At 38.7% G+C, this 15,121-nt stretch overlaps 3 protein-coding genes and 1 long non-coding RNA gene across 7 annotated transcripts; 3 read left to right on the forward strand and 1 right to left on the reverse strand.

Moving 5' to 3' along the window:
- On the forward strand, positions 1 to 1,631 carry LOC133707436 (cullin-1-like). Its single transcript, XM_062133003.1, has 2 exons — positions 1 to 594; positions 700 to 1,631. The coding sequence occupies exons 1-2, from the start codon at positions 180 to 182 to the stop codon at positions 1,497 to 1,499; spliced, it is 1,215 nt and encodes a 404-aa protein (XP_061988987.1). The 5' UTR covers positions 1 to 179; the 3' UTR covers positions 1,500 to 1,631.
- Positions 1,632 to 1,947: 316 nt separating this feature from the next.
- On the forward strand, positions 1,948 to 4,031 carry LOC133707437 (RING-H2 finger protein ATL22-like). The gene is made up of 2 exons (XM_062133005.1): positions 1,948 to 2,771; positions 3,580 to 4,031. The coding sequence occupies exons 1-2, from the start codon at positions 2,117 to 2,119 to the stop codon at positions 3,819 to 3,821; spliced, it is 897 nt and encodes a 298-aa protein (XP_061988989.1). The 5' UTR covers positions 1,948 to 2,116; the 3' UTR covers positions 3,822 to 4,031.
- On the reverse strand, positions 3,931 to 7,378 carry LOC133707438 (uncharacterized). Its single transcript, XR_009845117.1, has 4 exons — positions 7,282 to 7,378; positions 6,144 to 6,767; positions 5,923 to 6,025; positions 3,931 to 4,065 (listed from the first exon to the last, which is right to left on the reverse strand). It is a non-coding gene; the product is annotated as an uncharacterized LOC133707438 (long non-coding RNA).
- Positions 7,379 to 7,447: 69 nt separating this feature from the next.
- On the forward strand, positions 7,448 to 11,255 carry LOC133707434 (cullin-1-like). 4 transcript variants are annotated; one of them, XM_062133000.1, is made up of 3 exons: positions 7,448 to 7,664; positions 8,495 to 8,554; positions 8,759 to 11,255. In XM_062133000.1, exons 2-3 carry the CDS (start codon positions 8,539 to 8,541, stop codon positions 11,005 to 11,007), a joined length of 2,265 nt encoding a protein of 754 aa, XP_061988984.1. In that variant the 5' UTR covers positions 7,448 to 7,664; positions 8,495 to 8,538; the 3' UTR covers positions 11,008 to 11,255. The 4 variants fall into 4 exon arrangements, with proteins under 4 accessions (XP_061988984.1, XP_061988983.1, XP_061988986.1 ...); XM_062132999.1 differs by having other exon boundaries at positions 8,511 to 8,554; XM_062133002.1 differs by having other exon boundaries at positions 7,449 to 7,664; positions 8,765 to 11,255.
- The last annotated feature ends 3,866 nt before the right edge of the window (positions 11,256 to 15,121 follow it).

Consider the following 15,121-nt stretch of genomic DNA (forward strand, 5'->3'; position numbering starts at 1 on the left):
TAATATACATCGTGGGCGTGGGTGTTAGTTCAACTGGGCCTTAGTTGGGAGCAGCCTCTCCCAGACCTAGGCTTTGTTTATCCAAAAAAAAAAAAAAAATCATTAGTCAGCACCAAGCTACCTCTCATGTCTCATCCCAACTAGTGATAGGAATATAGAGGCTGCAGTTTGATTGGTTAATGGTGGGTCTCAAATCCCAACCAAGCTTCCTGGTCCCTGGCTTCTTCAATGTGCCTTCCCCTAACTGGAAATCAACCTCAATAAACCATTCTTTGATTGACCAAACTCTTTTTTTAATTTGTGTTAACTCTTCTTCTCCAGTTTTTGAAAACGAAAGACAACCAATCCATCTACTTCTAGGAGACAGAGGCTCCATCCCCCACTTGGAAACTTGCCTTGTGATCATTATATATTTTATCTTTCTATGTTGCACCTTTCACTCCTCATTGCCTATGCATCTCTTCATCTTCTTCATCCTTTTCGGTTCCATCTTTCTTGATACAATGGCCTCCAATGGAAACCACACAACATTGCAAGAAGGTCAGAGTCCACTACAGCTGCCTAAAGCAGAACAAAGGGACTGTCATTACAAACGTAAATGTCATCTTCTTCTATTTTATTCTGTTTCAATTCATTTGACATATTGCTGAGTATTGTCAACAAACCATACTCCCTCTCCTTACTGCATTTTTGTTGTAGCTGGGGAAGAATATGGAACAGTTCTTTTCACATCGACGGATCGCAATTTCATCGAGTTTGATGAAGGATGGGAGTTTCTGCAGAAGGGGATCACAAAGATGAAGAGGATCGTAGAAGGGATGCCAGAAACTCAGTTCAGCTCAGATGATTATATGAAGCTCTACACGACTGTTTACAAATTGTGTACTCAGGATCCCCTTAATGATTACTCTCAACAGCTTTATGACAAATATCGGGAGACGTTTGAGGTTTACATTACTTCAACGGTGCTTCCTTCTCTACGAGAGAAGCCTGAAGAGTCGATGCTGCAAGAACTTGTCAAAAGATGGACAAATCATAAAGTTATGGCAAGGTGGCTGTCACGCTTCTTTCATTTTCTCGATCGCTACTTCATCGCGAGGAGGTCGCTTCCCTCTCTAAATGAAGTTGCCCTTATCTCCTTCCGTGATTTGGTTTATCATGAGGTGAATGCTAATGCCAGAGTTGCTGTGATTGATCTCATCTGCAAAGAACGTGAAGGAGAGCAGATTGACAGAGAGCTAGTGAAGAATGTGGTAGACATGTTTGTTGAAATCGGAAATGGGAAAATGGATGCTTACGAAAAGGACTTGGAAGCTCACATGCTGGAAAACACTGGCGATTACTATTCTCTCAAAGCGTCGAGTTGGATTCTAGAGTATTCTTCTCCAGATTACATGTTGAAGGTCGATGAATGCTTGAGAATGGAGAGGGAGAGAGTTTCGCATTACCTGCATTCAAGCAGTGAGCAGAAGCTGGTGAACAAAGTTAAAGATGCATGAGTTGCTGGTGGTTTATGCAAACAATGACATAAAGTAATGAAGGAGACATTTCTGTCAATCTGTCCCATTTGCTTTCCAAGTGTAACAAAGATTTTAATTCTATCATTTTCATGGAAGACTACAATAAGGGCTTATTGACAGTCCTTTCTTTGCAGTATATAGTTAATACTTATTGATTACAATATATCTAGTAGATAATTACATGGAATTAGAAGGGATTACAAGTCAACAAACTTAATCCAAGGAAACAAAATAAAGTGAGAATTAATGAATTATGGACCCTCTAATGCCGTGTTGGAAAGGTAAGGGGAAGCAAAGAAAGTGCCCATAGATACCAGTCTACAAGAATACCCATTTTCCTAACTGAAAATTCAACCCCAACGAACACTCTACCCAAAAGTCTATTAAAGCTTACAAGAATAGCCATTTCTTTATATCCACTGGGAATTCATTAATCTTTCTCTCACTTGGAGTCTTTTGGGTCTTCCCCACTTGGAGTCTTCTTGTGTATCCTAGACTTTTTCCAAGATTAAATTTCTCCTTACATCACATTTCTTTCTAATATAACAACCAGACGAAACCCCGTGTGTAGTTGTGTTTCTCATTGCCAATAAGCTATGCATGCCTTCATCTTCTTCATCCTCTTCTTTACTTCCATCTTTCTTGAAACAGAAGCCTCCGGTGAAATCTGCAAAACAAAGAAATGTGCTGTTGGGGCTCCCAAAATTCAGTTTCCTTTCCAATTAAAAAGCCAGCAGCCCCAACACTGTGGTCTCCCTGGTTTTGATCTTGACTGCAGCAACAACAGAACCACGATCCACATCCCGTCTTATGGTGACTTGATTGTGAAATCTATCTCCTACGATATCAAGAAACTTGAGCTCCTTGACCCCAAGAATTGTGTTCATGGAGTCTTTCTTAATCTCAATCTCTCCCTTACACCATTTCAATACTACTATGTCATGAAAGAGTACTCGTATCTCAATTGTTCGGTTAGGCTGTCAAAATGTTTCAGAGAAGTTCCCTGCTTGAGTGGCTCTGGCTACCATGTTTACACTGTTAAGCCTACTTTCGCTATACCAAATTCTTGCAGGGTGGTGAAAACTGTTCCTATTCCTTTTGAGTATAGTCCCTATCTGAGTGACAATAGCTTCGGTCTGGGATTAACCTGGAACTTACTTGGGCATGAAGATTCTCATGAAGCAAAAGTAGGGTCATTGCAGACTCGAACAGAACAAGAAACTGATTGCTTCACTATCGCACATGTTAAAGGTAAATTCCATCTTCCTTTTTCTTTTACTTTTTCCATTCCGTCACAACTCTTCAGGAAATTAGTATTCCACTTGCATATTATGGAGGTGATTAAAGTGGAAACAAAAGGAATGTTGTTTAACTTGCAAGATCAGAAACCATTAAGTACTTTTGAGGTAGAGACTATATGATATCTTAGGACATAAGTATTCACTTTTCATAAAAGCACTATACATAATACCAAAAAGAAATCATGATATATAGCTGGAAGTCTAGAACAATATTAGCTAAGGTGTAGCAGAATCACTGACAATATGCATATGCACATATGATGAACTGGAATATACAATAATCAAGTGCAGCACTTTAATAAATGGAAATTGCTACTGAAATGTTGGTTTAAATATTTAAATGAAATATTAAAAGGACATCAGATGTCAGCAACAATTTTCTCATTAGTTAATTTCTTTTGTTAATCTTATGTATAATAAAAAAACGAAAAATATTGTACTAGGGAAGAATCTGATAGAAGATTCCAAAGATGGTAGAAATCTGTTCCACTCTTTATTACTATAATTAATGCCAAGAAATCATATTATGTTACTATCAAGTTGATTAATTGATAAAATAGACTTTGACTAACTGGTCACCCACTCACCCATAAGAACCGAAGGAAACTTCTGTTCTATTCACTGTGTGCCCCTTCTGACCTTTCTAACCACCTTCCTAGCACCTCAACAAGGAATTTTTGTCAGTGTTCTATACTATTCAATGAATTTGTATTTGTGCACAGAAAGAGTCTCTAATACTAGTGGTTTGATCTCTGCAGTGTGTATTGCAATTCTTATTTTCGTGGCGGCAGCAGTTATTATAAGAGTAAACATGAATCAATCCAGAAAACTACATTATCAGAAACAAGGGGAAAATCAAATTCAGGTTGAGAAACTACTGGGAGAGTACAGAGCCAATAAGACCGGAAGATATCATGAAGCTGATCTCAAGCAAAGCAACAGTCAGTGTGAAACAGTTATGGACATTAAAATCATGAAGAACCAGAAAGTGCAAGTATGAGATTTAAAGTCAAAAAAATATCCACCATGTTAAGATGCAGTTGTGATGTCACAACACCTATGGAAAGAAGATCAGGCCAATACACAACAGGCATTTATCTACTAAGGATCCTTTGGCTACTGACTTTTCAGTTATGTAATAGAATAGAGATACCCTACATTTTTACCTGTTTCAGTTGCTATTGCTGAATAATCATCCACAGTTGAAGCAGTCACCGCATTATTTTATTCCAGCATGCTTTGCTCTGCAATTGGAGTAAGCATCATCTAATTAGAAACTATAAATGTGCTATGAGTAAATGCAATGAACTAAGATGAGAGGTTATAAACATAATGCAAATGTGTGACAAAAGAAAAAAGCCAATGAGATAGAGAGGTGGTTTATTTTCTACTACTAGCACTGAACTTATCTTCAATCAACACAAACCAAAGCAAAAACGGTTTGATAAGCCCCAGTGGCCCTCCTTAGATCAAATAAAAGTAGTATCCTCTTCTTCATATTCATCTTCCCTGATGTATAAATCTTCAATGGAAACTGCACGACAAGCAACTGCACTTATGGGGCTCCAAAATCTAAATTCTTGGTTTAGATTCCAGTTAGAGCCCAACAGCTCTAACCTGTAGTCACTCTGTTCATAAGACTGCAAGAATAACACTAGCTACCATAATTTGCTTCCCACTTTAGGTGACTTGGTCCTGAAATCCATCACATATGCTATGAAACTGCTTGATCAAGCTTCTTGATCCAAAGAATTATGTTATGAAGTCCCCAATACTGCTATGATGAGAAAAAGTATTATCTCAACTGTCTTGGGCTTTACTCCCATTGTACAATGGAACAGACTCATATTTAGGTCATCAAATTGATTCCTCTAACATTTGCATCTCATTACATCCCACTGCATTAAATAACTACTACATCATGACATCATGTTGCCACACCTGCTCAGCCATTTTGCAGAATTGAACTTTTCTCAGATTTGAAGAAACACTAGGATGGTCATGGTAATTGCATCCTCAGCTGCAGATGTCGCAGCCATTCTTTCCTTCTCATCATCATCAACATTTCTTCTACATCTTTTCCTTCAATTTACCAATTATATTGGAAAACTCTTTCCTTACAAAAGATTCTGCATTTGGTGATTTTGGATTCTCCAATAATTTCAATAGACCTGAAATGCAAGACATGCCCTATGCAGTGGATACTTCATCAAAACTACACTGGAACAAAATCTGTTTCTCAACTAACTTACTTACCTGCAAAATCAAATAAAAATTCCTTTAAAAATTCGTAGAATGGCATGAAACTTGCAATACCTTATACCCCAAACCAAAGATCGAAACAACCCCTATTGGAAACTAAGGAGAAATAGCCAAACAGCCAAGCACCAAAAACCCGCTTACAAACTTGCTGCTTTTACTCGAAACCTTGAAGCATACAGCACATGTCCATGCCCAAAAATGAGAAAACAAAGACCAATCTACAACTAAAGTGGAGCAAACATCAACCAACCAGTGAAAGATACCCAAGATCTGCATCTGGATCTGTCAACTCTCTCCCAGCACTCCCTAATACCAAACTTTATGTACTCTAACTTCCAATTTAAGCAAGTGATGTTCCCATATTAATCATGAAGAGAAAGATATTATCCAACAAGATTTTTCTTTCTATATAGAACTCTAAAGAATGAAATATCACACTGGAAGTTTGCCAATAAAAATCCTTGCACGGTGTCAGATTACCAAAAGAAAAAAAGAAAAAAAAAACAACCAAATGAAATTTATTCTAGTATTCATAGTGGAGAAAGCATTGGAACCCATGGAGACAGAAAGGAAGACACTGACAGTAAGGGAGAGTGGGCCGGGTGACACTTGGAAGGGATAAAAAAAAAAAAATTTAATTTAAAAAAAAAAAATAAGCCTAAAGATGGAGGGGTTGAGTTATTGACAGGGGTAGTGAATAAAAAGGAGTTCTGATGTTAATGATATATACTACTATAATCAAGTTATATAACAGCAAGTGGTCTACAAGGGTCCTTTGGCTACCAAATTTCCGGTGATGTGCATAAGATAGAGAATTTGAACAGACTATATATGTTTACCTGTTTCAGTTGCTGTTTTTGAATAACCATCCACATTTGAAGAATCCACCACTTCATTTGTTCTGGAAATCATTGTGGTGGTGTGCAATAGCAGCAGGTGTATCTTACAAGAGACAAATACTTGAGTTAATACAAATCAGTGACTGAAGAGGTATAGCAGGATACAAGTCGGTGAAAATCATGAGAGAGAGAGAGAGAGAGAGAGAGAGAGAGAGGTGTACATTTTCTAGCAGTGGTACTGTCTGTTCCCAGCGCAGCAAAGCACAGTCAGTTTGATAAGCCACATGCATGTCTGGCCCTCCTTAAAAATAAATCATCTTCTTCAGTACCAGCTTCCTTGATATAGAGGCTTTCACAGGAAACAGCATAATACCAAATTGCAGTTATGAGGCTACCAATTTGGGGTTTCATTTCCAAGTAAGAGGCCAATAGCCTCAGGCCCTAACAGTGCGAACACCCTGTTTATGAGGTTGACTGCAAAAACAATACTGCTATAATTCACTTCTGATCTTAAGGTGTCACCTGGTCATATAAACAGTCTTATCAAAAACTTGACCACAATATCACTGTTGTGAAAAAGTACTATCTCTGTCGTTTGGCTACACTATGGCATTCTTGCATAGTAGAATTGACTGGATTCATACTACTACTCCTGGTGTCTCATTCAGAAGATGTAAGATCATGGCCATTGCTTCCTCAGGTGCAAATGCTCCATCAACATTAGGATTTTTGAATCATTCAATGGACCCGAAGAGCAAGACGGACCTTTTGAGCGCATGCAACACCAACCAAAATAACAGTTTGAACAACCCCCAGCCCCCCGTTGCCCATTTCACTTGCTTTCCCTGTAAACTCAAATGAAAATTCACAAGCACAGTAGTGAGAATCAGCCAAACCAATCTGACAACCTCTTTGCTTAACACTAAAATCTGCATTTGCATTTCGAATAATTCAAGACACAACCTTTTGAGCACACACTACACCAAAACCACAATTTGAACAAACCCCATTACTCAATCACTTGCTTTCCTTCTAAAATCAAACATGACAACTGCATCAAAACAAAGTACAGCAGTGGGAAACAACCAAATACCAAAATCCCACATCCAAACTCACTTGCTCTCAGACTCAAAAACACGATCCCCGGATCACAGTCCATGCCAAAATTAAAACCCAGAAACAATATGCAAAACCCTCCTGTACCACTCAAGAACAGAGCAAACGACAACTAACAAGCAAAAACGACATACAATCTGGACCTGGGTAATGGGTATTATACATTTCCAATACAAAACTTGAAATCCACTAAACAAGGACCCCTATGAAATTCCCAAACAGTGAAAAGGAAAAAGAATTTACCTTTATACATGGGTGGCTCTAAACAATAACAAAACCTCTCCATCCATCACAAAGACAAACCCTTCTGATTTCCACAGTAGAAGTGACCCACTTTGTGATATTTGTAAGTGAGAGCAAGGAGTTGAAAACAAGGAGGTAAAGTTGGTTTCTTTAATGAGAGGGGTAGACTGGGTAGTGAAAAAAACAAGGGTGGTATATGATATCTGAACTGATCGGTTGGGTTAGGGTATTACAAACCATCCCTATTTTGAGCTATTGCTTCTGAGAACTCTTCCTTTCTCCTTCCTGATGTCTCATCTGGGATCAACCTGGGTCACAATTCATCGCAGCCTAAAACACAACAGACGGGGGATAATGCTTCTTCACCAAAGCACATGTGAAAGGTGAGGTCTTTACTTTCATCTTTATCATTTGAAATGAATCAGATACCCAATTATTTTATTTTTGCAAAATTGAGGAGAATTTCATGAGTTTTGATGGTTAGAAATCTCAAGGTGCTCTAAAGAATGGATTTTTATTGTTATTTTTGGTCTGTACATATTGTTTTTTATGAAATTGATAGAAATAAGGAAACTCCCATGGTAGTAACTTTGGTGTTACTCAACAAATTACATGACTTGAATGATGTAGCTGTAGTTATGTGCATGGGCTTTATGGTTGTTATATAATTATGCAATTTCACTATGTAGAATCAAAAGGTTGGAATTCTAATGAGCAAATGGCATTTCAAATGCATAAGATTAGTTTACAGCAAGAAACTTTAATAGGTATTATCAATAGATGATGAAGTTGCGGCCCAATTTAAGATTATAGTCTCTGTTCATAGCAATTTCGTAGAAAGATCTTTCTTTGTGAGAACCCGTTGCTGCTCTGGAGCCAATTCTGTCCATTTTCATGGATGGGGTTGCGGTTGTGAGGTTTAATATGGAAATGAACCAGCGGAAGAACATATTTCTCTTGACATTACAGCGAGGGATCCTGATGTGTGATCTCATCCGAGCAATAGACTTGTACATGCATATCAATACAGTCAAACACTCGGCGCATGCTATTTGGCTTTTCATTTCCTTTATATGAAATAGTAAATAGACATGAATTATAACACATCAGGATAAGAGAATGTTTGTGACTGTATAGAAATATGGTAAGAGAATGTTTACCTATATAGACATGTCTTTGTGTGTAGTTAATCAAAGGTTCATGCTCTGATTAGGATTTATGATGTACAGAGTTTGAAGACAGAAGATTTCTCAAACTATGGCGAGGGACTCAGGTAATGCATTAGTGATATCATCTTGTATTAAGCATATGAATCCCATGAAAAACAAGGAAATATAGGGTACAACTTGCTTTAATACATTTTACAACGCAGAAAAGAATAGGGATTGTAGAACTTGACCACTCGCGTTAACAAATTTTTAAGAAACCATATTCCATTCTTAACTTGTTACTCTTCTCTTAAGTGCTATCGTTCTAGTTGCAGGATATGGAATATTTGTGACTACAAAAACAGAACTCGAAGTTATCGAGTGGGATCAAGGATGGGACTATATGCAGAAGGGGTTCACAAAGCTGAAGAGAATTCTAGAAGGATTGTCAGAGTCTCAGTTTACATCAGAAGAAAATATGATGCTTTACACAACTATCTATAACATGTGTACTCAAAAGCCCCCATATGATTATTCTTGGCAACTTTATGACAAGTACCGGGAGGTATTGGATGAATACATTACTTCAGCGGTTTTGCCCTCTTTAAGAAACAAGCATGATGAGTTTCTTCTGCTGGAGTTTATAAAAAGATGGGAAACTCATAAGGTTATGGTGAGGTGGCTATCATTCTTCTTTAATTATCTTGACCGTTTCTTTGTCTGTCGAAGATCACTTCCTAAGCTAAGGGAAGTTGGACTTACCCGCTTCCGTGATTTGGTTTATCGGGCTGTGAAGGCTAATGTGAGAGCTGCTGTTATTGCTATTATTAATAAAGAACGTGAGGGGGAGCAGATTGACATTGCACTATTGAAGAATGTGGTAAATATATTTGTTGAAATGGGCATGGGACAAACTGATGCTTATGAAGAAGACTTTGAAGCTCACATGCTACAAGCTACATCTGAGTACTATTCTCGTAAAGCATCAAGTTGGATTTTGGAGGATTCGTGTCCAGAGTACATTTCTAAGGCAGAGGAATGCTTGAGAAGGGAAAGAGATAGAGTTTCTCATTACCTGCATTCAAGTAGTGAGCAGAAGCTGATAGAGAAAGTACAATTCGAGTTGTTAGTGGTTTATTCAGGTCCACTGCTTGAAAAGGACATTTCTGGATGTCGTGCTTTGCTTAGAGATGATCAGGTGGAGGATCTTTCAAGGATGTATAGACTTTATAATAAGATTCCACGAGGCTTGGAACCGATTGCCAGGTTGTTTAGAGAGCATGTTATTGCTGAAGGTATAACCTTGGTCCAACAGACTGAAAATGCTGCAAATGACCACTCTTCAAATGGATCTGGAATGCGGGAACAAATTTATGTCAAAGAAATAGCCGAGCTGCATGATAAGTATATGGCATACGTCAGTGATTGCTTTATGAACCACTCTTTCCTTCGCAGGGCTATCAAAGAAGCTTTTGAGTTCATTTGCAATAAAACTGTTGCAGGGAGTTCTTGTGCTGAATTACTTGTAGCACTATGTGATAATATCCTCAAAACAGGTGGCCGTGAGAAGTCAAGTGATGAGGCTGTAGAAGAAACTCTTGAGAAGGTTGTTAAGCTGCTTCCTTATATCAGTGACAAAAACCTTTTTGCAGAATTCTACAGGAAAAAACTTGCTCGTCGGCTACTTTTTAATCAGAGTTCGAATGAGGACCTTGAAAAGAGTACTTTAGGAAAGCTGAAGCAGCAATGTGGTGGACAGTTTACCTCAAAGATGGAGGGGATGGTCACTGATTTGACATTGGCTCGGGAGAATCGGACTGGCTTTGAGGAATATCTTCACAGTAATCCAAATGTGAATCCTGGGATGGATTTGGCAGTCACTGTTCTTACAACTGGCTTCTGGCCAAGTTATAAATCATTTGATCTTAACCTTCCTGCAGAACTTGTCAAGTGTGTTGAAGTTTTCAAGGGATTCTATGAAACAAAAACAAAAAACAGAAAACTTACATGGATTTACTCATTGGGCTCTTGCAACATCATTGGGAAGTTTGAGGCAAAAGTGATTGAATTGGTTGTATCCACCTACCAGGCTGCTCTCCTGCTGTTGTTTAATACTGCGGATAGATGGAGCTATTCAGAAATATTCACTCAGTTGAACCTTAACCATGATGACTTGGTTAGAATTCTTCACTCCCTGTCATGTGGCAAGTACAAGATCCTTGTTAAGGAGCCAAATACAAACACTATCTTGCCAAATGACACCTTTGAGTTCAACTCTAAGTTCACACACAAAATGAGAAGAATTAAGATTCCTCTCCCACCAGTGGATGAAACGAAGGAGGTAATCGAAGATGTTGACAAAGATAAACGATATGCTATTGATGCTGCAGTTGTGCGGATAATGAAGAGTCGTAAAGCTTTGCGTCATCATGAATTAGTTGTGGGGTGTGTCGAGCAGTTGGAACATATGTTCAAGCCTGACATCCGAGCAATTAAGAAGCGCATTGAAGATCTCATCACCCGCGACTACCTGGAGAGGGACAAGGAAAACCTTAAGATGATCAGGTATCTTGCATAATTTAAGTGCTGGATTCCTCATATAACTTGGGATAGAGAGTCGAAGTTCAGGAATATATGTAATTATAGTTCTTATGAGTGTTAGATTTGCTGTAAAGTATGTCTATTAGAAATTATGACTTCAGACGGAGAGTGTACTTTCTTTTCAATTACCTATTACAGCCAGTTTTGTAACATTTACCCAAAGGAGATCTACACGAAATGATGAGATGAGAATGTCTTTTCTTTTTTTGTCTTTCTTTGTTCTTATATGTGAATCTCCATCGTGTCATGACATTTTCTAGAATATATAAATGTATGTGCTCTCTGATTTCATCTTCATTTGTTGTTTGAGCCATGATGTTTACATGGCGATTATACATATTTGGTTCATGTGTTGGACACAGACATTCCATGAATCAGGGATCGAGAAACCATAAGCTTACTAGTGTAATAAACAACCTCGGTAGAATGTAAACCAGAGAAAAAGGGCACGCCTTTGACCAAACTAACACAAATTGTTCTGTGGTTATTAATCATGCATGCCCTAACCTATCTGTTAAAGTAACCATGGTTTCATTGTTTGTGGAAACACAAATTTGGTCTCGTTGCGGTGGTACCAATCCCAGTCGGGACCTCTCACTATCTTTGACTATGTTCTAAGGGACCTGGCAAATACCTTTGTTTATTCGGTGATGTTCCTCAAAGCGTAAGGCCTATCATACTCTCATTCAGTCCTATGCAGAACCCATTACCTCTTCTCTTTCAGCTAACCTATTGTTGTCATACATACTAATCAACTTTAAACTAAATGGATATGTAACAATAAAGAGTTGTTCTGCCATACTAAACCACACCCATGCTAATCACAAAACAAAAACCACACCCATGTTGAGTGATATTGACGGCCTGATTGAGTTCTTGCATGGTTTTCTAATAATCGATCTGGCAGCATCAACCATTAAATCATCTATATATGGATGTTTGATCAACAAAGCAGAATTTTGTTATAGTTTGTATTCACTCGACTCGTGATATATATATTTCTCCTTCACAATGTCGGATAGAAGCCGTCACTACTCAAAATATTCATTGCAATTGGATCGGAAGTCATTGCTAACGACTCCCATAAACCTTATCGAGAGGGCTTGGTTCCAATTTTTCGTCACTGCAATGTGCCAACTACAAGATCCTCATTAAAGGAGCCAAATATATATAACATATGTTAAATAGCTAACATTTCACGCTATTTAAGTTATAGGGCGGGACTCCGTAAAGATACATAACAATCCTACTTAATTAACACTAACAATATTGATGTTAATGACAATTCTACCATATTGATCGACGTCCAAAGCTTTCACAATATTGACAAGATAGAAAAGTTCAAAAGATTGTTTAACATCCAAACTGAATGCGCAAAGAGCAAGCTGTGGTGTAAGAGGTTCTCAGACAACTAAATGAACTAAAAGCATGCTAGCTAGTGCGTCACCGTCCTACTAAATTTAACACTAACAGGATCAAGTCTATTCATGCTATTAACTGATCTTGCATGCCCTCAACTGACCTGTTAAAGTAGTAGTTATGGTTTCTTTGGATTACATTACTGTCACTGATTCACATAGAATAAATTAATGCTTTAATTTCGTTAAAACCCAAATAGAAGTTCTTCTAATAAATGTCACAAATTTGTATACTACGTACTAAAGTTCTAAACTACCACAACCTGCTCAGCGGCTGAGTTTCCTTCGGACCGTAATTTACGTTCTCGCATGCCTTTGACTGACCTGTAACAGAATCACTCCTAGTTTGATTGTTCGTCGAAAACCCGAAAATTACCTCGTTGCAGAAGAACCGATAGGTACCCCTCTGTGTTTTTTTTACCCCATTCATCCGAAGCCTAAACTCAGTAACCACCTTGAGCCCGAACGCCGTCGTAACCCTCCCTGCTTCGGTTATGTTCTTCACTACGTCATCTCCCACGTAAGCCCTCAGCGTCACGAGCTTGAAACTCAGTCTGGTCTGGTTCCTCGTGGGGTTCAAAACAAAGGGAGGCAGAATCGTGGTTGCGAGGACGAATGCGTTGTCCTCGGTCGACCTGCCGTAGTAGAGCCACACCTGGACGACGTCGTAGTCAACGATGAGCTTGTCGTCGGAGTTTATGGCGACGAGGGTGATGTCCCAAGTGGCGGTGAGCTCGGCGGGGGTGGTCGTGTTGAGTGAGGAAATTAAGGCCGAGTCGACCCTGAACTCGGGATGAAAGTGCTCGAATAGTCGCCTACTTAATGGCCAGATAACGAGGGGTATGACCAAGAGGCAAGCGATGCTGGCTAAGCAAGCAGCTGCGAGTTTGAATCCCATTCCCATAGCTGTGAACTTGTGACTGATTGTGATTAGGGTTTTTGTGCCTATTTGATCTTATGCGGAATCTGTTACCTATTCTCTCTCAATGACTGTTGTTTTGAATGGATAAGTACGTAAATATTAATATGGCCAACAATTTTAAGATGATGTTGAATCAAATTTTGTATTAAAAAGTTGTTCTTGTTCAAGTAAATTCAGAATATGTGTTTGGTCCAAACTCTAGGTTATTTGACCTAGTTGTAATAGGGTTTTGAATTATATCCGATTAATTGTACAACTCTGATTATATGTCTTGTAATCCTCTATATAAAGATGACCCGATTATCAATGAAAGCACGACTCAATTCTCTTCCAATTCAGTTTTCCTTAAACACTTTTTTTTTTATTAGAGAAAACATATATTATATAATGGATGAAAATATTATAATGCATTGAAATGATTGGTTATAATCTCAATGTCACATCATATAATGTTATCGCTATCTATAATGATATGTATGAGTCAAAAGAGCACAATTTCATGCCCCATACCCCTGAGTTAGAGCAAGATCACCAGTGCTGGTTTGCCCGGGCAAGGCTAAGGAATGATGATGTGGTGACCAGGCAAGAGTGTTTTTGCAACTCCACCGTTAGAATATTGCCCAGCCATGTTTTGGCTTTTGATGACCCTAGGCAAAATAAAAGGCAAGCCCATGACATTTTGTTTGACTTCTCTTGCCCAGCTGCCATCTCCTTCCAGCAGCATTTATTGAGAACGTCAGCGTCAGAGCAACATGGACAGACGCGGAAGAGAGCAACCGTTGTGGGCACGCACGAATCAACAGCTGACAACAAGTGGAGGCAGAGCAGGTTTGTCTCCTAGCGACAACAAGTGGGCAACGACACTTGACGCGTGGAAGCTTTCCGTTTGATATCAGCAAATTTGAAAGCAACGGTCCTTTGATCTGAGCCGTTATTTTCAATTAAATGTGTGGATCGACGGTAATGGAATTAATAGGTGAACAGTGTTGACCGGGCAAGAAAAACAACGGGTGTAAACCTATATCCAGTGGCAGTGAATAGTAACTTGACCGGTCGAATTCTTGACTTCTCGACTTTGCCTTTTCTTGACTACGGGTGAACTTGCTCTTACAATACATGAAAGGTAACTGTGTCACTATACAATCACGAAGCCAACATATGATATCAGGATGCAGCCACTTAACTCTCTTTCGCACTGTGTTCCAAAATAGTCAGACTACATATAAAAGCAATTGAGTATCGCATTGATAAAATAAACCATACTTCCCAAAAATAACGCCTTTGAAAAGGCACAGCAACGTGACCAAGACCCTTGAACCATATCAATTGAGTAGGGTTCATTAAACCTAACCAACAAACTAAACTACGTATATATAAAACAAAATTTCTCATAGAAAAACAAAAGGAAGCCCTTGCTACCCATAATTCTTCGACACAGAGCTGCCATTGGACAGTGAATAGCCGCCGCCACTAGATTGATACCTGCCCCATCGCTCTGCCTCATGTCAGTTATGATTTGCCCCAATGGACCGCAGACCGCCCACCACCATTAATTCTTTCCAAACCATAAACCTCCACCACCATAAACCTCAGTTACACTTACACCTACAGAATGGCGTACCCATGCACTGCATTAATTTTTTTTTCTTTTTCTGTTTGGACTCATTCATGAACTATAGAGTAGATAACATATGACTTCTATTATAAAAATAAAACTTATGTTATTAGATGAAATGGTCATATTTAGCTAA

The sequence above is a fragment of the Rosa rugosa genome, chromosome 4, assembly GCF_958449725.1.
Source record: "Rosa rugosa chromosome 4, drRosRugo1.1, whole genome shotgun sequence".
In the NCBI taxonomy this organism is placed as follows: domain Eukaryota; kingdom Viridiplantae; phylum Streptophyta; class Magnoliopsida; order Rosales; family Rosaceae; genus Rosa; species Rosa rugosa.

Excerpts from the sequence above, each read along its gene's own strand:
- LOC133707437 (XM_062133005.1), top strand. The coding sequence starts at position 2,117 with ATGCATGCCTTCATCTTCTTCATCCTCTTCTTTACTTCCATCTTTCTT. Across the intron at positions 2,772-3,579 it reads CACTATCGCACATGTTAAAG|TGTGTATTGCAATTCTTATT; the intron begins GTAAATTCCATC and ends TGATCTCTGCAG.
- LOC133707436 (XM_062133003.1), top strand. The coding sequence starts at position 180 with ATGGTGGGTCTCAAATCCCAACCAAGCTTCCTGGTCCCTGGCTTCTTC. Across the intron at positions 595-699 it reads AAGGGACTGTCATTACAAAC|CTGGGGAAGAATATGGAACA; the intron begins GTAAATGTCATC and ends TTTTTGTTGTAG.